At 36.1% G+C, this 25,425-nt stretch overlaps 2 protein-coding genes across 2 annotated transcripts in view; both read left to right on the top strand.

The window, feature by feature from the left end:
* Positions 1–8,889, top strand: part of prkx (protein kinase X-linked) — a 49,665-nt gene extending 40,776 nt beyond the window's left edge. Inside the window, exons 5-8 of the mRNA XM_056254411.1 lie at positions 2,750–2,845; positions 5,171–5,228; positions 6,741–6,818; positions 7,908–8,889. Of these exons, the coding sequence (XP_056110386.1) occupies positions 2,750–2,845; positions 5,171–5,228; positions 6,741–6,818; positions 7,908–8,033 (358 nt within the window). The 3' untranslated portion in view covers positions 8,034–8,889. The remainder of the gene's footprint in view (positions 1–2,749; positions 2,846–5,170; positions 5,229–6,740; positions 6,819–7,907) is intronic.
* Positions 8,890–20,315: 11,426 nt separating this feature from the next.
* LOC130087776 (asparagine synthetase [glutamine-hydrolyzing]-like) lies at positions 20,316–25,163 on the top strand. Its single transcript, XM_056254254.1, has 3 exons — positions 20,316–21,059; positions 21,246–21,775; positions 25,119–25,163. Exons 1-3 carry the CDS (start codon positions 20,354–20,356, stop codon positions 25,161–25,163), a joined length of 1,281 nt encoding a protein of 426 aa, XP_056110229.1. The 5' UTR covers positions 20,316–20,353.
* The last annotated feature ends 262 nt before the right edge of the window (positions 25,164–25,425 follow it).

Here is a 25,425-nt window from a genome sequence, read left to right on the forward strand (position 1 = left end):
CTATTTTGACATATTTTTGTGTATATTTGTCCGTTTAAGTGCAAAAAGATGCGGAAGGAACTCTGTTCAGTATTGCGCACCACTATTCAGTATGAGAAGCGACTTTCTGTGCGCACCGGTTTAAATGTACCTGGCAACTCTTACATTTCTGTTTGGCTTTTCTTACCATGTTGATTCACTTTAAAAATCTACATAATATTGTCATTGAAGGAAATTATATATATATATATATTTATATATATATACAATAATAAGAACACACTGCTGCACACTGTTGACTTTACTCTTTTATTTTATTCATTCAAAACATGGATCATGTGACTGGAAATTAAGAGACACCTGAGAGCTCAGACCATAACTGAGCGAACCTGAGGACGCTATATGCGAAGCGCGTTGTTCGCTTTGAATGAATAAAATAAAAAAGTAAAGTCAACAGTGTGCGGTAGAGTGTTCTTATTATTGTCATTTAAATTCGTTCCTGCTATCTACCTGCACCTACCAGGCTGTGCATGGACCTTGGGTTGAATTGTAATATATATATATATATATATATATATATATATATATATATATATATATATATAATGTGAGTGTCTTAGTTATAATACAATAGATGTTATAAGATCCAGCACTTCAAGAGCACAATTTGAAAGGCTTCTTTTGTATTCTCTTTCTCAGTGGAATGTTGGCGACACCTGTGGTGTTGTGTAAAAGTTTTGAGTTTTATAATTCTCCTTTTTTTCCCCTGTCACCAGCCACTGCTTACAGTAAGACTATAGAGACTAATATGCCTCTCTTGCTCTCTCTCTCTCTCTCTCTCTCTCTCTCTCTTTCTTTCTCTTTTATTCTCCTTCACCCTATCTCTCTTTTCCATCACCCACGAGAAGGAATAGCTACAAGTAATGCTCTCCTGAATTCTCTCTCTGTTTATGGTTCCACACTCAGTCAATACTGTCAGTCCTGCTCAATCCATTAAGTTGAACCACCTTATTTTACTTTTTAGAAGGCTGCAGCTAGAGGTCTCTTAAGGAATACACAATTCTGTCATCATTTACTTACCCCCCGTGTCATAAATAAACCTAAATGACCATTTTTCTTCATTTACACACAAAAGGAGATTTTTATGTTTTTATTTTCCATTCAATGAAAGTGAATGGGGACCAGGTGCTGTCAAGCTTCAAAAATGCACTATACAAGAATAATAGCAGTAATGTATATGACTGAAATATGTGTGCTATATAAATTACAGTTATGATTCGTTATGCATCATATTTGTCAAGAATTAAAAGGTACAGGGTTGGTCTAGGATAACACGAAGTATTAAATTTTAAATAAAATCGTACTGTGGCCATTCTGTGTAATGCTCTTTTAAGCCATCACACATGTGTCATCCCCGCTGTGCAACTCTGAGCTAATGGCTTATTCTTTGTCAAACACTGCAGGGTCTTTCACTCTATATTTTGCTGCTGATGTATGTCTCATCATGTCATCTTCACTGTTGACACTTGAGTTCTGTCATTGTCAGTGATCTGTGCCCTCATGAGACTTCAGGTGGTCGCCTAGTAACAGGCTCATTAGCATCTCTCACCTTATCTATCCCTCATATTTAATGGCTGTTTGCAATGCCACCTGGACTCAGGTATTAAACACTTATAAGGAGAGTTGAAGGATGTTTGATGGCATGTTGGTTGGGGCATAGCAGGACTAAACTGGAAGTCTGTAATGGAGAAATGGATTACACAGCATGAGCTGGAGAATCACATACCAGACATTAGAGAACACACATCACATGGACACAAATGAGTAGAAATGGCATTATACTGAGACACAGTCCACAGCAGTCATTCAAAGGCCTAAACTACACATTCAGCAGTTGGGGTCCTCCTCCAATGCTGCTACTTTTGGTGATTTAAACAAGTGCAGACCAGGAATGCATCTGTGAAATTAGCCATTTTGAAAGCAAAAACTTCAAGCCTTTATTCAGTTAACTCGCTTTAGATTACATTGGAATATTTGTATTAACTCTTTCCCCGCCAGCGTTAAAAAAAAGGAAAATTTTAACAGTGGAAAAATTCATTAAGTGGCGGGGAAGCTTTGTCTCATAAATGACGGAAAATTCCTTCACCGGCGGGTAGAGTTTAGCAAAAGTAACATTATTGACGAGGTCTTTTATATTAAATAGTTCCAAGTAACATACTGACAGTAAAGCACTACAAAATGACAATAATAATTATCATTATTATTTTAAATGTAGTTAAAAAAAAATGCTTTGTTGTCAGTATGCCATTTGGAATTATTTAATAAAAAATGTAATGCATTTATGTAAAACTTCCCTAAGAAAAAATATTAAATCAAAACTTAATGAGTAATTCTATCTTTGGTAAACCAGATTTATTTATTTGTTCATCTATGTGCTTGTCTTGTCTGTAGTGTCCAGGTCAGGTCTGTTAATGAATCATTGCAGAGGTTTTTATTAGACTAAGCTGACAGAGATAAAGTCTGCATTCATTTTGGGCATTTCAGCATTAAATTCAGCTAAGCTGTCAATAAGATGAAGAACATCTTTAGAGACCTTTTCTGCTCTCTGTCATACTGACACATTAATTGATCATTATTTTAAAATGTCTTTGTCAGCATAAAAATATTGCAGTCACTCTCTGGTTGGCACATCTTTTTAAGGTTTTGGGATCTTGGATTCATCACTGGCATTTAAAAATCTCTACTCTTTTACTGTCTTTCTCTGTCTAAGGTATCCACCATTTTTTGATGATAATCCTTTTGGCATCTACCAGAAGATTCTAGCCGGAAAGCTGGAGTTTCCACGGCATCTGGATTTCTATGTAAAGTGAGTTTGATAAAGAAAACACAACCCAAAAAAATGACACATGCCATATTTATTGCATACATAAAACACAACGTCTAGTGAAATCATGTCAGCATAAACAAGAAATATTTTATCTCTATTTATTTATTTATTTTTTGGTTACTAAAACTTACAACCAATTTCATTTATTGAAATTAAGCTGAAATAAAAAATGTATTAAAAATATACCATTATTAGATGAAAAAATTGCAAAAATTGAAAAAAAAAAAAATAATGAGAAAATTACTAAATCTTTAACATTAAAATGAAAACTTTGAAACCTGAAAAGATTAAAATTATTCAAAATATCAATAAATACTGTAATAGTATATAAATATTGCTAGACTAACTCTGGTAAAACAAAAATACATTGTTAAATTAAAAAAGCTCAAATTCAGTTTCATTGCTCCTCCCACATTAAAATATATTAAGTAAAATAAAAATGTATATCTCTTTGAACATCAATAATGAATATTTTAATAACAAGTAAGCATCTTCAAGTATTTAAATCCATTAATATAGTATTAGACCACACTTAAAATGTAACAATATTTTTTCTATTCAGTGATAACATGCTCTCTCTTTCCAGCAAAGGGTCCTTGATATGAAAAAGGTTGAAGACCCATGTTTTAGACAGTTCATAGTTCAAAGAGAGATGCTCTCATAGATACACACAACACATGCCCTCTAATGAACCCATCTAAACTTGTCAACTAAGCACTCTGGCAGCTGCAGGAGCGGAGGCATCCTCTAGATTACAGACAGACGGGTCTGTTTACTCCACTACTCAGGGTGCTTTTGAACTGAAGGAGCTCAGGATTCAGCAAACAAGCTGCCGTTTCATCTTGATGTTCAAAAAATACAAAAGTAATCCTTAATGATATAGAACAATATCCTCTCTTACGTTGTATCATCTAAGAAGTCATTGCAGCTGTACAAACATGTACACAAAATGACATCACAGCTGCATTTCCTAATATGACTTGACTTTTGTCCACTAACCGTTGGGGCTAACTGCTGTTTATTCCTTCAAACGGTCTGCACTCCAGAGACAAAGACAGCTTAAGGAAGCTCTCGGAAATGGAGACAGACAGTCACTTCAGGCAAAGCAAATCCGTGTTTCCTTAACTGACATGTTTACTCTAGTTACAATTGTGAAAGTAGCCGAACGACGTCTCCTGTCACTAGAGGTTTAACAAGCTTGATAAGATAATAGTATCGTGAAGTCAAACACACACGATCATTGGAGAATGAATAACATCTGCCAGGGAGGCTTGAGTGAATGGTAAGGTCATCTGTAGCAAGATCGCTCCAGGCGTCTCTCGTGTTAGGTTGAGTGAGAATATCAACGTCACAGCAGTCAACATGCTAATGCGCTCGCCTTCACAGCTTGAAGCGTGTTGGATCATAGATACAGATTATTTTTGTCAAAGTGCAAAGATTTGAAGAAATTGTTTTTATGTTCATAAGCTGATTGAAGCTTTTGCACAATGAATAATCTCTTTATGATAGTGGTTCTCAAACTTTTCAGGCATTTGTCAAAAATAAATTTGCATGTTTGTACAATCTGTATTTTACAAAGCAGGCCACTCTTGTGTAGGGACGCACAAGATATCTGCAAGAATTCGATATTTTGCTTTTTGCACATTTATTGATATATAGTTTGATGGTGGATATTAGATTCCTTAAATATATTTCCACATGTTTTAATAGAATATATAGATTTGCATTTGCCATCATCTAGCATACAATTTAATTGTATTATAGTGAAGATTTATCTCTTGAAAAAAAAAAGTTGCATTTACAATCATTTACATTTACTAGACGCTTTTATCCAAAGTGACTTACAAATGAGGAATACAACAAATGATTCATCTTAAGCAGGCAATAAATACAAGAAGTTCTAGTAATACAAAGTTTCAGACATTGTTCAGAATAGTACAAGCAGAATAGTTCAAACTTTATTAATGTTACATATTGAAACGTGCCATAAACTGTTTCCGACCACACACATTCCTAGATCATTTTTTGAAGACTTGCTTTTATATAGTATTTGTATACTTTTACTTTTATTTAGCAGATTTCAATACTGCACATTTATAATGCTATGTTGCCAAAATGTAGTATACAGATCATTTATTTTAGTTTTTTAATTTCATTTTCTTTCTTTTTTAGCAAAGTGGTACAAAATTGGAGTGTTCCTAATCTTAATTTCTGCCTTGTACATCTTAACTTTCCTGTGTGTATTGAATAATGAAATAATGTGCCTTTTTACCATAGTGATTCTCATCTTCTGTCTTTGACTAGGGACCTAATCAAGAAGTTTCTGGTGATTGACCGGGCAAGAAGGCTTGGAAACATGAAGGTAAGCAAGGTGTTTGTAACAGATATTTTCTATAGTGCTTGTATGGTTGAGCAAGGTATTTCTGCAGGAATCAGCATCTGGGATATTTCCTTTGAGAACATTATTATTTTGATACACTCTTCTTTCTGTCCATATGGACTCTTTATAGTCATATCACATTCAAGGCCAGGTTGAGAATCCATGAATCATCTAACATATTAAACTCTTTCTAGGCCAGTTTTGCATCTTAATAAGCAAATAATAAGACCTTGATTGAGTCCTGCGAGATTTTTCTCCCAAAGGCCACAGTTGGCCACATGTTTCCATTTACGATAAGGAGGCTGCCTATCTGCCTAGAGGGGATGAGATGAGGCTCTGGAGAAACTCCCTGGACACTCACAGAGTGATTCTGACACCGGGAAACTCTCCCACCATACCTCCCTTCCAACCCCCATCAGACGAGGTGGAAAGAGAGGAAAGAACTGCAGACAGAGTCCTTGTGCAAAATGTTTCTGCATCTCCAGCTTGAGTAATTCAAACAGTTGTGGTTTAATGGCAGTTACTTTTCTAAATTGTCCCTTGAGAGGAAATAATTCAATAACTGGCGCCAGATGAGGTGGCAGTAGTGTGCCAGGCCTGTCACGCGTGAATGTGATGCATATCGTGACGGTGATGTCATGGGAAGTTTGTGAATGGTTGCGTCTGAGCGTCATTTTCCAATTAGCAACAGTTAATGCTGTTATTCTAATTCTCCGCATGTGAGGAACGAGCTGTGCTGAAATGTATATCTCTCTGTTTGTTTGTTGTTTTTTTTAGATGTAATAAATTGTGATTATTTACTTTTTGTTGCCAATGCATATTCAGAGTAGGAGACAAAGATGGCAAAGTTTTGAAGAAATGTCACTTTGGGTGGACTTATCAGGCTAGATGTTTCAATTGTTAATTTAGCTTTCTTTCTTTCTTTCTTTCTTTCTTTCTTTCTTTCTTTCTTTCTTTCTTTCTTTCTTTCTTTCTTTCTTTCTTTCTTTCTTTCTTTCTTTCTTTCTTTCTCTCTCTCACTCTATTCTCCTCTGACTCCTTGTGAGAGTTTAATAGCCGGCAGCCCAATCACAGCTGTGTTTGCACTGTTTCCACAGCAAGGCTAGGTCCTGCTGGCAGCGCTCATTCACAAGTGCAGATATCTGTTATTCCACTTGAGTGGTCCCACAGTGCAATGCGTGGCCCAAATTCTGAGGTTTCTAGAAGGCTTTGCATTGTTGCCCCACTTTTCTTTTCCTCTCTAAGAAACTAAAAAGACAACACAGTGGCTGAAAAGACTGTTTGGTATAAAATGGATTCAAATGAATGTTCAATGTCAGATCTAAAAGCGTTAATAGATATATTATTCATTGTAGCACATTTTAAGGTTTTTGTTCTTGTCACAGTTTTAACTGTGATGGTTTGTCTCAGAATGTAAAACTTGATTCTACTTTAATGTTCATTTAGTTCTAGTAATCCATCACATTATTGTGTATTATTTTTGTCTTCTTCCAGAATGGGGCTGATGATGTGAAAAAGCACAGATGGTTTAAGTCAGTAGACTGGGAGTCTGTGCCCTGTAGAAAACTTAAGGTAAGCACCGCAGTTCTGTCGTATAGAGTTTTAGGATATGCCCTGTTATTAAAGATTCATTTAATACCAATAATCATTTTTGTAAGATTTCCAAGTCATTGCTGGACACATAAGTGTCAACGCCTCTTTAAAAAGTCATTCTGTTTTACTGTTTTACTTGCTTTATTGTTAGAATTACAAAGCCAGAATATTCCCCAAGGTTTACTGGACATATTGCATAGTTTCCCAGAAGGCCTTGCTAGCTGGATAATGGGAAGTACAGTGTACACTACCAATAGTCAATTATGCTTACCAAGGCTGCATTTATTTGATCAAAAATAAAGTAAAAACTGTAATATTGTGAAATATTATTACTATTTAATAGATCTGTTTTCTATTTTAATATATTATGTAATTTAGTCCTGTTATGACAAAGCTGAATTTTCAGCAGTCATTAATCCAGTCCTCAGTGTCACGTTTTTCATTCTAAGACCCAATTCCGATTTTCTTTTTTTTTCCCTCCCATGTGGCAAAGATCGTATACCCACGAACGTGTAAACAGGAACACAAATAACATGGATTCTGATATTAGAAAAAATCTGATATGAATCGGATATGTGCGTTTGCCTCTACCATGTAAAAAGTGACGGTGCATGGCGAATGACGTCAACTCAGGTAGACACCAACCGTGATCACATAACTCTTTTTCGGTGGGTTTAGGGTTCAGTGGGTTTATCAAAACCAAATGTTTTGATGATTTGATGATCATTTTGTCTACGTCCATCGGCCTAAGCCGACCTTTCCGGGTCAGTATGTCTACCTTGGGTTGTTTTGCCAAGTGTATAGCATAAATGCAGATATCATATAAATATCCATTTATCCATTTATCCAACCATTTATATCTGCATTGATATAGATATCAATGCAGATATAAATGGTTCTACTGCTTAATATTGTTGTGTAAACTGATACATTTGATCAGTTTAATGCATCCTTGCTGATTAAAATTCGTTGTTGTTTTTTTTAGTAGTAACCCCGCACGTTTGAATGCTATATTTAGCTGTATCTGAAGCTTTGTTAATGAGTTTCTCTCTCTCTTTCCTGTGACAGCCACCCATAGTTCCAAAGGTATCTCATGAGGGCGACACGTCTAACTTTGACACCTATCCAGAGGATGAGTGGAAGAAGGACACACCTGTACCAGCTAAGGATCTGGAAATTTTCAAGAACTTCTGAAAGGATATTCTTTTTAATGACACAAACGACAGGACTTGGTAGAAGATAATGAATTGGAGCTAAAGGTTTAACCTAGCCATTCAGGGGACATTAAAAGGTCATAGTTGTATTATTATAGGTATGTCTTCCCTGCTTGTCCCTGAGTCCTGCACACTTGAGAAACAGAAATAGACTTCTTGTGATCACCATTATTGGCATCATAATTATCATCAAACGAATAAGGAGGAAACAGTTTATCACTTCAGCATCTACTAAGTGATGAATAACATCATTCTTCACTGTCTGAGTCTCTTTATATTATGCAAAAATATCATTTAAATTAGCAATAATAACAAGGTTCTGTTTCAAGGTCCCTATTGCGGGATCTATTCTAGACAATGTCTTCGCTTACCTGATCATGTATGGTCATGCTTTTGTTATGACTATATATCTTGAAAAGCTTGCTGAATCAAAACTTTAAGCCTGACACATTTTCTTTTCTGGTTATCTAAACTTACTGTGTTGATCCTTTACTCTTACATGGTTTATCTATATACATTTCATAACATAAGGCCTGTTTCACACCGGACACTTGAGCAGGCACATACTCAAAGCAGCAGCATAACTGCAACACGCTTTTACTCTCACAGCTTTTCAACTGCGTAACAAAACTGCCAATCTATACTAAAAAATAAATAAATAAACAGTCAAATTTAGTTGTTACTATTATAAATATTTCCTTTAATAACGGCCATACATTTTAAAATGGTAATTTTTTTATTCAATAAAAATGATTACAAAAATGTATAGTCTGAAATGTAATTACATGAGGCTGTGGGCCACATCCAAATAGTCATTAATCTACACAGAACAGAACCCAAACTGCAGTCTCCTGAATTGTACTCCCAAGTCTCCTAATTTCAGTCATATTTACTGAACAGAAAGTGCTGCTTGTGTCTATTTTTTTTTAATAGTTTGCCTCCGGTATTCTATTTGAAAACTAACCTGTTCATATGAATCATGGAAGCCCATTTCCAACACATTATGGAAAAATGCTTTGGTAAATCTTAATTTTGACATAGTAAGTCGTAACTATGAAAAAAAAATTCTAAATTGTTTATATAAGTAAAAAAAAAAGACTATTCATAATGGCTTTTTGTCATAATTATGACTTTGTATCTCAATTTTGTCCGTTATAATTGAGATGAGTCATGACAAGTCAAAATGAAGATAAAAATTCCCTGACTTAATCATTTTTATTTCAATTTTGACTAAGAGATTTCATTTTTACTTCTTATCTCATCATTTTGACTTGTCATTTGATTTATCTAAATTTTGACTTTATCTCATAATTATGTTTCATAATTTTGACTTTTTGTAATCATTTCTACTTTGTCATTTTTTTTTTTTTTTTTTTTTTGAGTGGTGGGGAAAAAAACTTGTTCTGTGTGAACAGCCCCAAGTATCCAAAGAGCTTTTGAACACATTTCTGCCAGGATGTCATACTGAGAATAGCAGGTAAAATAGAGGTACAGTAGCACTTACCTAATCAAACATGACCTCACAAACCTGTAGGTAACTAATAAATCGGCGTTAATGCTTGTATTATCAAATGCCTGTTCAAATACTTTGGCTGTTCTGCTTTATGTTTTATATGTGTTTACTAATTGTTTAAGTGCATAAACACTTAAAATTTTACTAGCCATGTGTTTTCTAAAGTTGCCTTGCATTTATATGGGGGTGAATTTAGCGAACACTGTTTACATTGCTTTGTAATGCTACTTAATACATGGTTGGCACATGGAAAGCCTTGCATAATGGGAAGAGAACTGAGTATGGTGAGAAATGCTTCTAAAATGTAGCTACTGTGTGTATGTTCAAAACGGTTCTTTTTTTCTGGACTTCCCTAGTTTGTTTGTAATTGCTTTTGTTTGAAGCAGTTATCTATCATTGTAAAGTGTCTACTGAAGATCATTTCTTGAAATGGCTGTTCTTTTTAAATTGCAAATGCAATTTTATACTGAGGAACCTGCAGATTTATTGTGGACTTTACAGCTGTTACCATCTTTTGGATTTATCTGTTATTGTTTGTTTGTATGTTGTTGTACCAAGTGTAGATCATTTTTGCTGTATTCTCAATTTTTAGTGTTACTTTTTTTTTTTTTTTTTTTTACACTTTTTTGAGAAAAGATTGTATTTTATATTATTTGCAACAGCAAAAACTAAAATGAAGTTCTATGAACTTAAAAATTGACACGAACCCAGCATAGGATTTTATACTGGTTTTTGATTACATTTTGTTTTAAGTTTCAGTACTTTCCTTTTTTTTGCCTTCTGAACATTGATGGTGTATTTGAGATGGTACAAGTGCAATGTTACCTTCAACCAAGCTGTTATGAAAATCTGCAAGTACTATAATCATGAAAATAAACCGAACGTTTCATGTGGGCAAAACACTTTGACTAATACACCTACTGCCTGTTATAACTTTTCAGTGTACTCTGACCAAACTTGTTGAGGTCTTATTGAGATGGGTTGGACCCTCAGTCTGATGGCACCAAGCCATACCCTCTTAGCAAACTTGCAGTCTCTGTAACCTTTTAAACTAAAAGTTATTAGGCCATTTATTTACTGTAAGAGTCTTGGTATATTCTCATTTTCCTATATACCCACGATTGAGTGTTTTCCACAGTTTCATATGCTTGAATTTTTTTCTTTTGGTCCCTTTATAGCTTATTTTCCTTAAGTATTAATGTAAAATGTATATTAAATGTACATTAGCAGTTAACAGAACAAATTAGCATCCCTCATTCCCTGCAAAAGCAGATGAATGATCTCATCCATTGAGACTTGAGGCATTTTTAAGAGGTTATTTCATTCTCCAACTCCTGTGGTTAGACTTCACCCGTAGTGAAATGTTCAAACATAACTCTTTCTTCTCTCTGCTCCTTGTAAAATTCGACTAAAGTTTAAACATTTTAATGACAGTTAGTCCTGTCAGACACACCACTGGGACAGACTAATTTTACTTAATAGTTCCCTTACGGTCTTCTAAATGCCTGCACAATGGATCTGTCCCCAACCTGATATGAAATGGTTTTTGATGTATGGTATGTATCTGTGTGCACGCCTCTGCACTTTGGCAGTTCTGCGTTATATATTCCCACATGTGACAGGAAAGCAGAAAAACATTTAACTCGTAAGATGTAAATGACATTTCCATGAAGTGTGTTCAACTTTGTGTACACTCATCTGTGTATGTTTGGGTTGCTCAAATCCAACAAATACATCGATACATCACCCGTTGATATGTATTCTCTGAAGCTGCGATGTGAAAAGTTGCAGCTGCTGTTTCAATTCTTCATACTGTCAATGCAGCACTTACCTGATGACACTTTTTGGCTGAGTCAGGGGCGCTGAATGATGTTCTCTAATCTCCCTTTGTCCCGTAGTGGAATTGTTGGTAAAGAAGACTGTTTTTTTTTTTTTTATTATTGCATCAGAGTTACTTTATTTATTAGGAAAAGAAATTACAGGATCGGTGCTGCTGTGTTGGAAATAAACCTGATGTGAATTTGTAGCTTGGAGCAAAGAACCTTGAAAGTTGCTGAGTGTGGATGAGTCTACTTCATAAATAAAGAAAAAAAAGACTACAAACCTACCATTAAGCCCTCGTTCCCCTGCATGCCGCTCACTTAACCCCTCACCTACTGGAGTAAACAGGTCAAACCACCCTAAAAAACTCCATTTAGAAATGTGGGGCGACACCTAGAAATAGCAGGTAACCACAGTGATCAGTGCAGTTCTGATCACATCAAAGAGTCCTGTCATCAGAACACCACCACACCCACAATGAGATATCATAGAGGAAACCTCACCCATCTAACAGCTACACCTCATGCTGCTTTCACGTGCTATCGGACATCAACAGCCTCTCAAGATGTTTTTACGAATGGGAAACTCTTGAGGTAATTTTGTTACCCGAGTTTCCGAGTTGGGCAGGTCATAAACTTTAAACCTGGTGGAGGAGAGTATTGCTGTAGTGACTAAGTTTTATTTGTTTTTTTCCCACAACATCTACATTGCTTTCTCTTGCCGTTACAGTCGTATATTGACATATAAATAAATAACCATTTGATGTAAATTGAATATATTTTACAAACATTTTATTATACAAGAGCTTATTTTACTGAACCTTATACATGCGCAGTACAGTGAATGCATACAATAGCACAGGTAATGTTTAAATGGTTGCCAATGAATTGGAATCTATATTTTATTCAAAATCTGTCGGATATTGAATAAATTTCTTCAATACATTTTAGCTTTAATAAGTTTCCCCTAAGAAATAGGCAAGAATGAACATGGTGTTTTCAATGTATTAAAATTCCTTTCAACAATAAAGCATTTGAATGCGACAAACTCGTAATTACAACTTCAGAAGTGGGAAGTAGGACATTTCCGAAAGCACATGAAGGCAGCATCAGACACCTTTTTGTCTTGCCAAACTAGTTGTGATATACAAGGCAGAAACTGATGCTAGATGACACTTTCCACATATGCATTACCGGAACAAATTCAATGTGTTTTGTTGTGAGAACTATTGGATATGTTGGATAACCTTATTAGCATGTCAGTCCCACTTAAGAAGTCTTGAACTTCTCAACTGTGTCCAACAAATAAAATCATGCATCGTATGTTTGACTAAATGAATATTCAATAAATGAATATTCAATTCATTGTAGTAAAAAAAAAAAAACTTTATTTTGATGGTCCCTTTAACACATGCTGTTGACTGTAAGTAATGTAGCACCTACATGTCTACTAGCTCTCATTAGAGTGTTAGTATTAGTAGACAGCAGGGTTAGGCTTAAAATAAGTTAAAATGTTGTTCCAAAGTTACTAATAGTCAATGTCTATTGGGGGACCATCATAATAAAGAGTTAGCAGATATTAAGCAGTCTACTAATACTCTAATGAGAGTTAGTTTTTTTTATTTTTGCACCTTTACAATTACATAAAAATGACAATAATAATAATTATACACAAGACATAAAATATATAAACAAAATAAGACAAATATTATCAATTTATGTGCAGGAAGAGGCAAAAAAAAAAAAAAGGGGCTTATTTAACGCCTCCACCTATAGATATAATTACAATAAAATCAAAAAGAACATAAAAAAAACCAAATAACATTTGACTACATAAAAGTAATAACAAACTAGTGATACATATATCTATAACACACACACACAATACACACGTGCACATGTATACATACACATAACATCAACCAATTTTAATGACAATGACAGTAATGGAAATATACAAACAAAAATATGATCATAACATAAAGGTAAGATAATTTCTATATTAAAATTTTAAGACAGCAGTTAAATGGGCTTTTAAATATCTTTTGTAACATTTTAATGAGGAGGAGTTTGTTGCTAGGTGGAAAAAGCTGTTCCATAATTTGGTACCCCTAAATCTGATAGTAAATTGACCTCTGCACGTAAGAATCTTTGGAAGATGAAGTTGACATGTAGTTGCAATGTTAACAGAATGTGCAAAAGGGACCACCAAAATAAAGTGTTACCAATGTTAGATCGTTTTATTAACTCATTTAAATAATAAAAATTATTTTTAAGTAGTTGTGTTGCACATTGTGCACACAACAAAAAGCTATTAGTGGGCTACACCATGTAATGTCCATCTTTTTAAAGAGAGGAGTGTGTATGTGAATGAGATCGAGCTGCATTCAGATACTGGATTTGGTTTATATTTGATTCTGATATGAACTTTTTCTCTGCAGATATATCAAGTGCAGGTCTTTCACTGATACACACCTGTTAGTACTTAGGAAGGGAAGCTAGCCGCCTGAGAGTTTTTATCTCGGTCAATAGAAAAACTGATGGTTTATCTCAGATTTGGCACACAGTCAGTCTCCCGGAGGAGCTTTGCCTTGTTCAGATCCAGCACTAGCACTGAGTCCTGCAATTATCCCTTATAGTTCATTTGGTTGTTTCTCTGTTTTAGCTTTGGAAAAATATACTTGACATTTTAACAAGCACAGGTTGATATTTCATGATTTTCCTATTCGTTCTCTAAACTAATGAATTATAAATGAAAATAAACTTTATACCATGATTTATTTGCATGTCCTCCTTACCCTATATATAGGACGACTTGGGAGTAAAGAACTTGTTGGAAAAGCAAGCTCCTGGCAAAGAATTAACTAAGTGCAAAACAAAGTGCATCTGTTTCTAAGGGATAGTTTAGTATCCCTTTAAATGTGCGGGGGCTCTTCTTGGCAATTAAAGGTGCTGTACATGGTTTCAGGCATTTTACTAGCCTCCACCATTTTGCTAACTTCAATTAGATGCACTCACTCCAAAACTAGGCCTTCCAAAGACATATCGGCAAACCCGCAAAATGATTCACTAAATTCCAAAAACATCAATGAAACACAATGAATCAGAAGACAAACAAGTCATCAGAAGAAATGTCTTCGTTTCAAGCTTGGTTGGGAACATACTTCCTAGAGATTTGTTTCAAGTAAACAAAGAAAGCAGGCAGCTGGATACTGTAACAGGAATAATTCAAAGTGCATCTGTTTCCAAGTCATGAACTAATTGCATTTCGCTGCTCATAATATCCCTGTGCCCTTAAGCCGGTCAAGGTAAACACATTATCTAATGTAGCCTAACTGCTTTTGCAGATTTGGAGAGGATTACTGATCAAAAGATGATCTAACGCATTTATATTCAAACACTGGGCAAAACATTGAGATGGCCATTTCATAACCATTACAACTATAATTAACCTTCACATATGAAATGATATAAGATTTTATATATATGATATAAGATTTTATATATATGATATAATGATATAAGATTTTTTTATATCAGAAAAAATTCACGCAACTGCACCAAATTGCATATTTTTGCTCAGTTTGGGCCTCTAAATAAAACTGTGTTTTCCTCTACAAGTATGAGCTCCATCTTCTCAATACATAATGCTATATGTGCCATAACAAGATAAAAAAAGATTTAAGACATTAAAGATTTCACAGCAAAAGGACACGTGCACCACAACCTGAAGATTGACATTTTTACAATTATACTAGAAGGACTTTTACTTGCTAAAAAATATTCAGCAACATTTTTGATCATGTTGATAATTTAAAGGCCTTGGTAATTTGTGTATCAAATATATGATACAGTTGGCTTTAGGGAAAAAGGGATAGATCATCCGAGAAAAAAAATCATATAATTCACAGTCTTGTTTACTAATTTTTACCCATACAATTTAAGTCAGTGGGGTCCGATGTTGCCCTTTCATTGGATCTTCTTTTGTTTTCCACATCTGGAACAACATGAGGGTGAGTATAATGATGACAACAATTACATTTTTAAGTGAACTAAGGTGTCAGTGAAAGCATGGGGCTATCAGGCACAAAACCCTGTCGGTACAGGGGGACAGTTAAGGTCAGCAGATACATGAAGACCATATCTAGGTCAGCCTAGAGTCCCCATTTTTTACACGCCAATGCTGTAATATTTCTTGATTAACCAGCTGTTGAGTGTAACAGCAACTGAATTTGGAGCAGGCCTCTCCGGTGATGGTCATTTCACAAATATGCTTACTCAGATCTAAACGTCCATTTGCAGAGCCTCTGGGGAAGGAGTGAACTGTAGCTCTCGTGATTACAGTCTAACGGTCTGATTAGAGGGGTAGAAGTTGCACGGAAATGAGAATCAAATTAGAGAGGATCTTCTTGCATGGAGAAGTAAAAGATCTAATTGAAATGATATTGCACTGGTTCTGTCTTATTCAAGAGCAATAGAGGAGACTTTTAAGTGAACATATATTTATGATTCATGGCTGTCAGAATGTATCAATATCATTATGATTTGGACTTGTACAAAAGACTAATCCGAAACACTCAACGCTACCACTTAACTGTAATGCTTTTCTTTAGGCCTTATAGGTACTAGATTTCTTCATTATTCATCCAGTGTTGTTTTGTGTTAATTGTTAATGGAATTTGATCTGACTTTATTCAGACTTTTACAGTAAAGCAGACACACATGTATGACACAAACAAATCATTTTAACGGTTGTTTTTCCAAAGTCTTCAAATAACTGCAAGGCTCTTTGTAAATGAATTACTTGGTGGTCATTCTGCACCATCAGACTGACTCTGCTTGGTTTTTATTCAAAATGAGGAACTGATTTATTTGAAGATTTGTTATGTCTCGTCTTTGTTCTTGTTTGTGAGTAATGGCGTCAAATATTTTGCCTATGAAAACAAGTTTTAGGATCTAAACACAAAAATCTATTCAAGGATGTCTTTGGGTATTGCGCCTGACTAGGCCTATTATTTAATTATTTAATTTGACGCTTTTTAAAATGTCTAGTCAAAAACAAGAAGTGGCTTGTAAAATGTGTTGCAGACCCTATGTTAAGTTTGTTTTGGCAAGGTGCATTACTTGTAGTAGAAAACAAAAAAATATAAGGAAGGCACTTCAAGCTTGAATTTCTCCAATGGAAGGATCAACCCTTATTACAAAATCCATTTTAGTTTAAGTGTTATTTTGTATATAATTAATTGTCCTTGACGGAAGTGTGTTTTGTGGTACAGTTGTATCGTCCATGTTTATTTTTTTATTTTTATTTTTTGTGCACGCCACTTGAGGATATTGTGAGGATCTAAATGCTGCTTTATTTCATCACAACAAAACACAAAGATAATCTCTAAAGAAGAATCCAAAAACTCGGTGCAAACAAGAATTGAATTGAACAATCATTTGACAGAATTATGATCTACAAGTACAGCATCTGATTTACTAAAAATTAATAAAAAACACGTACTGTACATACATTAGGCAATTCTAATTCTTGTTCTAATTGTGATCTGCTCCCTTCTCTCTGTTGGCATGCAATGCATTTGTCACGATTCCTGTCTTGTGTTTTCCTTGTCTTGTGTGGACTTTTGTTATTTCCTGTTCTGTGCCATGTTTTGTAGTCCTTTGTAGTTTTTCTTGTTTATTAGTCTCTCCAGGTGTTTCTAATTAGCCCCGCCCCCCTTGTTATCTTGTTTAGCTTGTTTGTCTGTGTATTTAAACCTCTGTGCTTCAGTTGTTGGTTGTCGGTCGTTGTTGCTTGTAGCGTTCTCCATGTTCCTGTCCTGAGTTCCGTGTTCCTTTGTATGACCGGTTTACTTTATTAAAAGAGTGCTTGCATTTGGATTCTCTCTCTGCTTCGTCCTTGCCGCATCGTTACAGCAGTTCAGCCAATCACTAAATGTGATTTATCTGCCTTAAATCCAGTATGCAATGCTCACTTTTCCCAATTCAAACAATAACTAATAAATATTATCAATTCTCGCTCTACATCATTTCTATCTCAATTATTTGTAAATACAGAACATCACAGCATGGAAGTAAAGTCATGACTTCTGCTTTGTGCCAACTAAGTAACAGAGACAATACAATAAGATAGAAAGCAGAATTTCAAAACAAGAGCACTTGAATTTTTCAAGGGTGCTCCAATCTGACATGTGTCGAGAACTGTGGTCTGTTCAAGCTGTAGGTTGTACACAACAGGTGTCATCTGGCCATGTGGATATGGCCACATAATGCACCTATGCATCTCTGGTGTGATGTCATTATAATCTATGTTGCATCAAGCTTGTTGATATGGCTTAGAAAAATGAATGAGCAGGCAGCATATTTCAATCCTATATGCAAAAACAGAATAATATGAATGCTGCAGTATAAATTGTGATCACAATTCTACTATACAATTTGATTTGATCATGGTGAATGCAGTGTCCCAGCTGTCATTCCTTTTTTAATCCCCTATAAAAGGGGATTAACCCCCTCAGTTCTTGACACACTGACATGCTCAACAGGCACCAGTAGACAAGTGAGTCATGCCCTGGCAGAAGTGAAGTGTATTCTGGCATAGTTTCCAGGAGATGTCTTAGCTTTGAGAGAGGAAACATAAAACTAAAGCTCATGGCTGAAAGACAATCCAAAGATTTATCATACCATCAGCACACACTGCAAGTTTAAGCACTGCCTGAGGCCTTCCTATCAACCCATCTTGTTACTGAATGCAGTTTCCTTTAAAATCAGTTTAGACATTTCCAGGTCAGTGACAACAGGTTGATTTCATTTCTTAACAGAAGTATGTGTATATGATGACGAGGTATTTGATACAAACACTTTATAAGGATTAATTGAGTGATTCAGTTTTCTTCAATTTTACTTTAACATACTATATAGCTGTTGTGCCACATTGAGGAGATTTTAATGAAATCAAGAGAAGAAAAGAGCTATTAATTTGCTTATACCATGAACCCTTTGTAACTCTTTATTATGCAAGGTATTATGCAAACATGGACTCCCATAAAGGTCGACCCCTGTCATCACCCTGTTATTACTGCCTTGCAGGTAAACTGCCATTCGTTCACCATCTCTTCCCCTTTGAAGTGTGACCAAGGACATTTTAGCAAAGCCTTTGCAGTTGTAGCTTTAAACGTCAAAACAGAGGTTAGGAATAACTAGCAATCTGTCTGGCCTTATTCTTCATCCAACAAATAATAAAAGTGTTAGAAAAGTTTCTTGTTTGAGAAAGGTTGGTCTGTTCCATGAATTGGAAAATAAATCACCAAGTACATTTAAGGCCCATAAACACCAATAAGAATATTTGGTGAGAAATTTGGCACAATAAACATTTTCATTTGAATGAATGAACATGAACGCATGCTTTAAAGGTGATATTTTAGTCACATTTTCAGAACTTCTGATGTTATTTAACTCGGAGATTAATAATAATAATAATAATTTGTTACATTTATATAGCGCTTTTTCTGGGACCTCAAAGCGCTTCACATATGGAAGGGGGGAATCTCTTTAACCACCACCAATGTGCAGCATCCACCTGGATGATGCGACGGCAGCCATATTGCGCCAGAACGCCCACCACACACCAGTAATGTCAGAGAGTGAAAGTGCATTTTCATTCTGCACCCTTTCTCTGAACAGTCAAAGAGCATGTGAAAATCAGACAAATTTTCATGCCCAACAGGACACATTTTTGATTGTGTGACCAGGCCTTTACAGGCCTTTTGAGAGCTCGATTTCAATTGGACAAAAACCTTAATTTGTCTTATTAATATGTCATGTTTTATTCTGACTTAAAATCGTATTAGTCCTTGTTTTGCGAAGTTGGACTTACAGACCTGGATAATGTGATTTTGTTAATCAGACTACAATCGACATTTATGTTGTCCATTTGCTCAAGAAGACAAAAGTGACATACAACATTTGCCACACGTGCAAAACAGTAACTGTAAATGCAATCGTAAATGAGCATATAATTGTAATTGATTCCAAATAACAGTGAGGTGATTCCAATAAACTGGTTTCCTATCTGATGATTGGACTGCTGCTGTCGTTTTTAGTTCTTTTTCTTATAAATATTCTGTGGCTGCTGTTGATGGACACTCCGATTGACATGTCTTGCTTTCTCACTCATTAAACAGACATCAAGTTTATCTCATTCCAGAAGCAAAAGGTCAACACAACTTTATTTCAACACTGGCTGTCAAGTGTGATATTGCAACCACATTAATGTCTGCCACATGAGGAGATAAAACTAATTGAATGTATGCTTCCAGATCGTATCGTAATGTCATCATACAGTTGATCTATACACTAATGAGCAATATATGAAATTCACTTAAAAGCCCTGTAATTTAATTAATCTCCCATAGGAGCCCCTCTGTGGATCCTCAGCTGTGTGTTGATCCTTCCTCTGGGGGTCAAAAAACTTTTTTTCCACATTCTCGCCTTTCACTACATTCCTCCAAAGGAGTCCATGTGGATTTGTTTAGAGGCACATCTGTTAAAAATCCAAATTCTCTCAGTTACTATTTGACAAGACTTCAAGACAAGAAGTGTTTTTAAAAACTTGCAATGGTGTGATATCAATCTTTGCCATTTTAAACATAAGCATTCAGAATTAGGGATTGCAGATTTATTCACTAGAGAAATGTAGATTCAAACCTATACAGTTAGCAATCAGAGAACTACTGTATTAGTAGACCATATCCGGTGCACCCCAACCATGTCTAAGAAGTTTCAGAAATGGTTTAATCAAAATCACAATTTAAAACAACTGCTCTGGAAGCATATCTGGAAAAAAAAATCTCACTTGATCACACTTTTGTGGTCAGGCTGGTCTACAGCAGATGTTACATAGGTCTGTTACACCATTTAGTCATTCGAAATACACCCAAATCAAGCATCTTTTAAAGCATCAGAATGTGTGGTATATGGGCCTTGTTTGGTAGTGATGAGTGCCTCGCATCTCAGTGCACCAATGCCATGAAGATCGCCCATCGGGGTCCAGATGCTTTCCGCTTCGAGAATGTCAATGGATTCACCAACTGCTGCTTTGGGTTTCACCGCCTTGCTATTGTGGACCAGCTGTATGGCATGCAGCCTCTGCGTGTCAAGAAGTTTCCCTACCTCTGGTTGTGTTACAACGGTGAGATCTACAACCACGTCACGCTGAAGGAGCACTTTGAGTTTGAGCATCAGACCAAAGTGGATGGAGAGATCCTTCTGCACCTGTACGATCGCTTTGGAATCGAGAAGATGGCATCTCTGCTAGACGGCGTGTTCGCATTCATCCTGTTGGACACTGCTAACAGAAAGGTTTTCTTGGGGAGGGACACCTACGGTGTGAGACCACTGTTCAGACTGCTCACCGACGATGGCTTTCTAGCAGTCAGTTCTGAGGCCAAAGGTTTGACAGAGATCACACACTCCATGTCCACCCCTGCAGAGATCACCCCCTTCCCCCCTGGACACTTTGAGATGTTTGACTTGAAGCCCACTGGAAAAGTGAAGTCTCTTCAGATGGATCGCTTCCACTGCTGCACAGATGAACCTAAACATGCCTCCTATAACAACCTTCAGGGCCTTGGCACAGATAAGATCAAAATGGCGGCACGTATGCGGACAGGTGCAGCTGTCGCCGTATACTCAAACAATGCTACCAACTACGCAAATCCCTTGTCTTCGTACAAAACTGGCTCACGTCATCTCATACAATCAAGGAAAAGTGCTACGATCACTAAAAGTTTGTTTGTAGCAAGTCTTGTCTTTGTGCTACTCCTACTCTCTGTGCGATGTTGTTATGCCGGGTCAGCTGGGCTTGGAAAGTTTCAGCACGGCATTAGACCAAACGCATCGAGCCAACACGCTATTTACGAAGCTCTGCTAAACAAAGGCCAAGCTACCCTGCCAAATCATACAGGTATCCGAAGGAAAGTAAAATCAAGACGGCCCTACCAGGATATCCTTTTGCTGTTGACAATCCTTCTCTTGGCTGGAGATGTCGAGCCTAACCCTGGTCCGTACGGATCCGGTGTTGGTGACACCGGCCTTTCCATAGATGCACATGGCTGTCGCCTTGGACCTGCCCTGGACTACAGGCGAGACAACGGCAGCGATCGGGGTCGGAACGTGGGAGGAGGCCGAAGATCATGCGGGTGCTCGTGGATGGCATCGATGGACATCATGCTGCAATCTTCCATGGACGCGCTGAATCCATGTGTGGTCTCCGGTTTGGATTCCAGTTTACACGGAGCGACACGCGAGGAACACTCCAAAACTTTGACGCACGCCAGCGGTGAGCTTTCATCACTCATGCCACCGATGCTGGGGATCTCTAAACCGGTAAAGTGGCCTGTTCGTGATAAACGAAAACTTACCGATCTCAATCCAGCTATCAGGAAACACCGTAAGTTTACATTTTTCCGAACTCTAAACCATGCAAAAATTCTATGGGACCCACGCTCTAAACCAGGGGGATTACTAGGCGGACATATTAATATCCGTAGCATGGTCTCAAAGAGCGATCAAATGGAACATCTACTAAATAATTCCAACCTGGATTTTCTTGGTGTCTCAGAAACGTGGTTAAGTAAATATTCACCAGAGGCAGCTGTTAATGTATCTGGATACAATGTTTTCAGAAAGGACAGAGATAAAGGGCGAGGGGGAGGCGTGTTAATCTATGTGAAAGACACAATCAAATGTAATTTGATTGAATGGTCGCCTGTATTAGATATTGAATGCCTTGGATTGAATGTTTGGCTATCCCCTGAAATGTCATTTATTTTAGTTTGCCTGTATCGTCCTCCTTCATCTACCATTGCTTTTTATGATAATTTACATAAACTGTTAAAACAATGTCAAGAAAGAAAGGAGCTAATTTTAATGGGTGATTTTAATATAAACTGGGAAAATAACTCTGATCGGAAAAAACTTAAAGACATAACAGATAAATTTAATCTTACCCAGTTAGTTCTTGGACCAACCCGCATTACTCACTCCTCTCAGACGCAAATAGACTTAATGTTTACAAATAGACCAGAAAGGGTAACAAAATCATACAATTTATTAACAGGATTATCTGACCATAATATAACATTACTGGGAAGGAAACTCACTAAAAAACGTTTTAAGAACACAACCACAGTGAAACAATATCATCTGAGAATTCCTAAAAATGATATGGACAAATTCAAATCTGTCTTAAATGATATTGATTGGACTGATCTTTTGGCTATTGAAGATATAGAAAACAGTTGCAACCTGTTTTCAAGCACTGTTAATACTATAATATCTTCATATAGCAGAAGAATGACACACAGACCAAGACAGAAAAATGCTCCACCTTGGCTCAATGAGGCTCTCTGGAAACAGATGAGGGACAGAGATTCCTCACTAAAGATTGCACTTAAGTCAGGACTCAGAAGTGACTGGTATAGTTATACATCCCTCAGAAATAGAGTAGTAAGGAACATAAGGAAAGCCAAAGCAGATTTCTATATAAAAGTAATTGATGATGCAAAGGGAGACGGGAAATTAATCTGGAACAATCTTAATAAATTAATTGGGAAAGATACTCAGCATTGCGCACCGGCACTTGAACTAAAATTAAACGGAATCATAACCAGAGAAGACAACATTATAGCAAACACTTTTAATAATTTTTTTATCCAATCAGTTGAGGAATTGGCACAGAATTGCATTGCTAGTAATATAGTGAGCACTCCTATTGATATTGACAAACCTGTTTTTAGAATTGAGGAAATTAGTGAACTTGAGGTAGAGAATATCATAAGTTCATTAAGGAACTCAAAAGCTAAAGATGCCTTTGGTTTTGATTCTGTATTTTTTAAAACTCATAAACAGCCTTTAATCAAACCTCTTACACATTTAATCAATTTATCAATTAAACAATGTATTTTCCCAAGTTCCTGGAAAACAGCTGTGGTAACCCCCATTTTCAAGGCCGGTGATAAAACACTGGTGGAGAACTACAGGCCTATCAGTATACTACCTGTAATATCCAAGGTAGCAGAGAAATGGGTGGCGAAACAGCTGACTACTCATCTTAGTAAAGGTCATACACCACTGCACCCAATGCAGTTTGGCTTTCGTAGTAATCACTCTACAGAAACAGCCAACTGCTTTTTTATAGAGAACATTAAAATGAATCTAGATAAAGGAGGCGTGGTGGGTGCAATATTTTTAGATTTAAAAAAAGCATTTGACACCGTCGATCATGACGTTCTTTTGTCAAAATTATCCTATTTTAATTTTTGTGGGAATGCAATTAAATGGATGAAATCTTACTTATCTGACAGAAAACAAAGCACACGCATTAACAACACTCAATCTACATATCTAAACTGTAAAATAGGTGTCCCTCAAGGATCTATACTGGGCCCCCTTCTGTTCAGTCTTTATATAAATGACCTGCCTACTGTTTGTCCATCTGTACATTTACAAATGTATGCAGATGACACAGTCCTCTACGTGCATGCTAAAAATAAACAACAAGCTGCACACCAACTGACTGAGGCCATGAGTAAGGTATCCATATGGCTAATTAATTCATGCTTACACCTGAACATAAATAAAACAGTATGTATGTATTTTACAAAACAAACTACTGTGACTTATGACCCTGAGGTAATTGTTAACCAAGAGAAGGTTAGAGTGGTATCTGATTTTAAATATCTTGGAATTATCCTAGACTCACAACTCTCATTTAAAAAGCATTCAAAAAAGGTTGCCAATATTGTTAAATTTAACCTGGCAAATTTTAAGTATATAAGATCATATCTATCAATGAAGGCCGCAAAGCTCTTCTTGCATGCGATGATCTTCTCACATTTTGCTTATTGTTTAACTAGCTGGTCGCAAGCCAATAAAACAACATTGCAACCATTGGAGTCACTTTATAAACAGGCATTAAAGACATTGGACCGTAAGGGAAATAGCTATCATCATTGTCACATAATCAAAAAACACAACATGTTTAGCTTTGAAAACTTTAGACACTATGCTGATGCCTGTCTTGTCTTTAAGGTACTTCGTGGGCTTGCTCCACCACCACTATGCCAGTTTATAAAACAGAAAGATAAGGCCAATAGAGTAACTAGATCAGCCACCAGAGGGGACTGCATAGTTCAATATAGACAAAGTAGGATTGGAAACACAGCCTTTTCTGTCAGAGCTACAATTTTTTGGAATAGTCTGCCCAATGAGTTAAGGGAGTGTAATAGTCTCTCCTCTTTTAAAAAACAGCTTAAATCTTGGCTTAGGGACAATTACAATTGTAATCATACATCAAATACTTAAGTCCATGAACATACTTTATTTTATTTTTTATGCTTATATTGTTTTGAAATTTCTGCTGTATTTATTATTATTATTATTATTTTTTTTTATTTTTATTATGCTTACATTGTTTTGAAATTCCTGTTGTATTTATTACATTGCTACTGTATAGTGTATTTTTATTGACTTTTGTATTTTAGGGTGCCTGTTAAGATCTGGCTAGGGACAACAGATGGAAACTAGCACTTGTAGCTAACTCTGGCTTGTTTACAGCAAGTAACTTGTTTGTTGATCAATGAGCATTGTCCCTATCAAATAAAAAAATAAATAAATAAAAAAAAAATAGTGGTTCATTAGGAAGTTTATGTTCGATTTGATCTCTTAGAAACATCTCATGCCTCTTACTGATTTCACTGGCCAGAACAGCTAAAGAAGTGTCCATTGTTCTTTGAGGTGGTTGTTTTGAAATGCATTCCTTGAACGTGTTCTACAGCTGTTGAGTTAATTATGTGAGCAGCTTTGTGTTTAAGTCATTACTGCTGCTACAAGTACAGTATCTGTTAAATAATCCTGCACTTACAGTAGAGCATTTCATGTGCTTAGCATCTGTTTGTGATCTGTGCCAGACATGTTGAAAATATGTTACACTGTGTAATCTGGGGTTTCTGGGATAATCCTGATTTATACTCTCG

This window comes from Rhinichthys klamathensis, unplaced genomic scaffold, assembly GCF_029890125.1.
Source record: "Rhinichthys klamathensis goyatoka isolate OS25496 unplaced genomic scaffold, OSU_Roscu_1.1 h1tg000111l_1, whole genome shotgun sequence".
Lineage (NCBI taxonomy): Eukaryota > Metazoa > Chordata > Actinopteri > Cypriniformes > Leuciscidae > Rhinichthys > Rhinichthys klamathensis.

Bases quoted from the DNA above. Each gene is read 5' to 3' on its own strand.
- LOC130087776 (XM_056254254.1), top strand. From the start codon at position 20,354: ATGTGTGGTATATGGGCCTTGTTTGGTAGTGATGAGTGCCTCGCATCT. The intron at 21,060-21,245 runs GTGCAGCTGTCG...ATGCCGGGTCAG, and splicing joins GGCGGCACGTATGCGGACAG to CTGGGCTTGGAAAGTTTCAG. The intron at 21,776-25,118 runs GTAAAGTGGCCT...TTGATCTCTTAG, and splicing joins TGCTGGGGATCTCTAAACCG to AAACATCTCATGCCTCTTAC.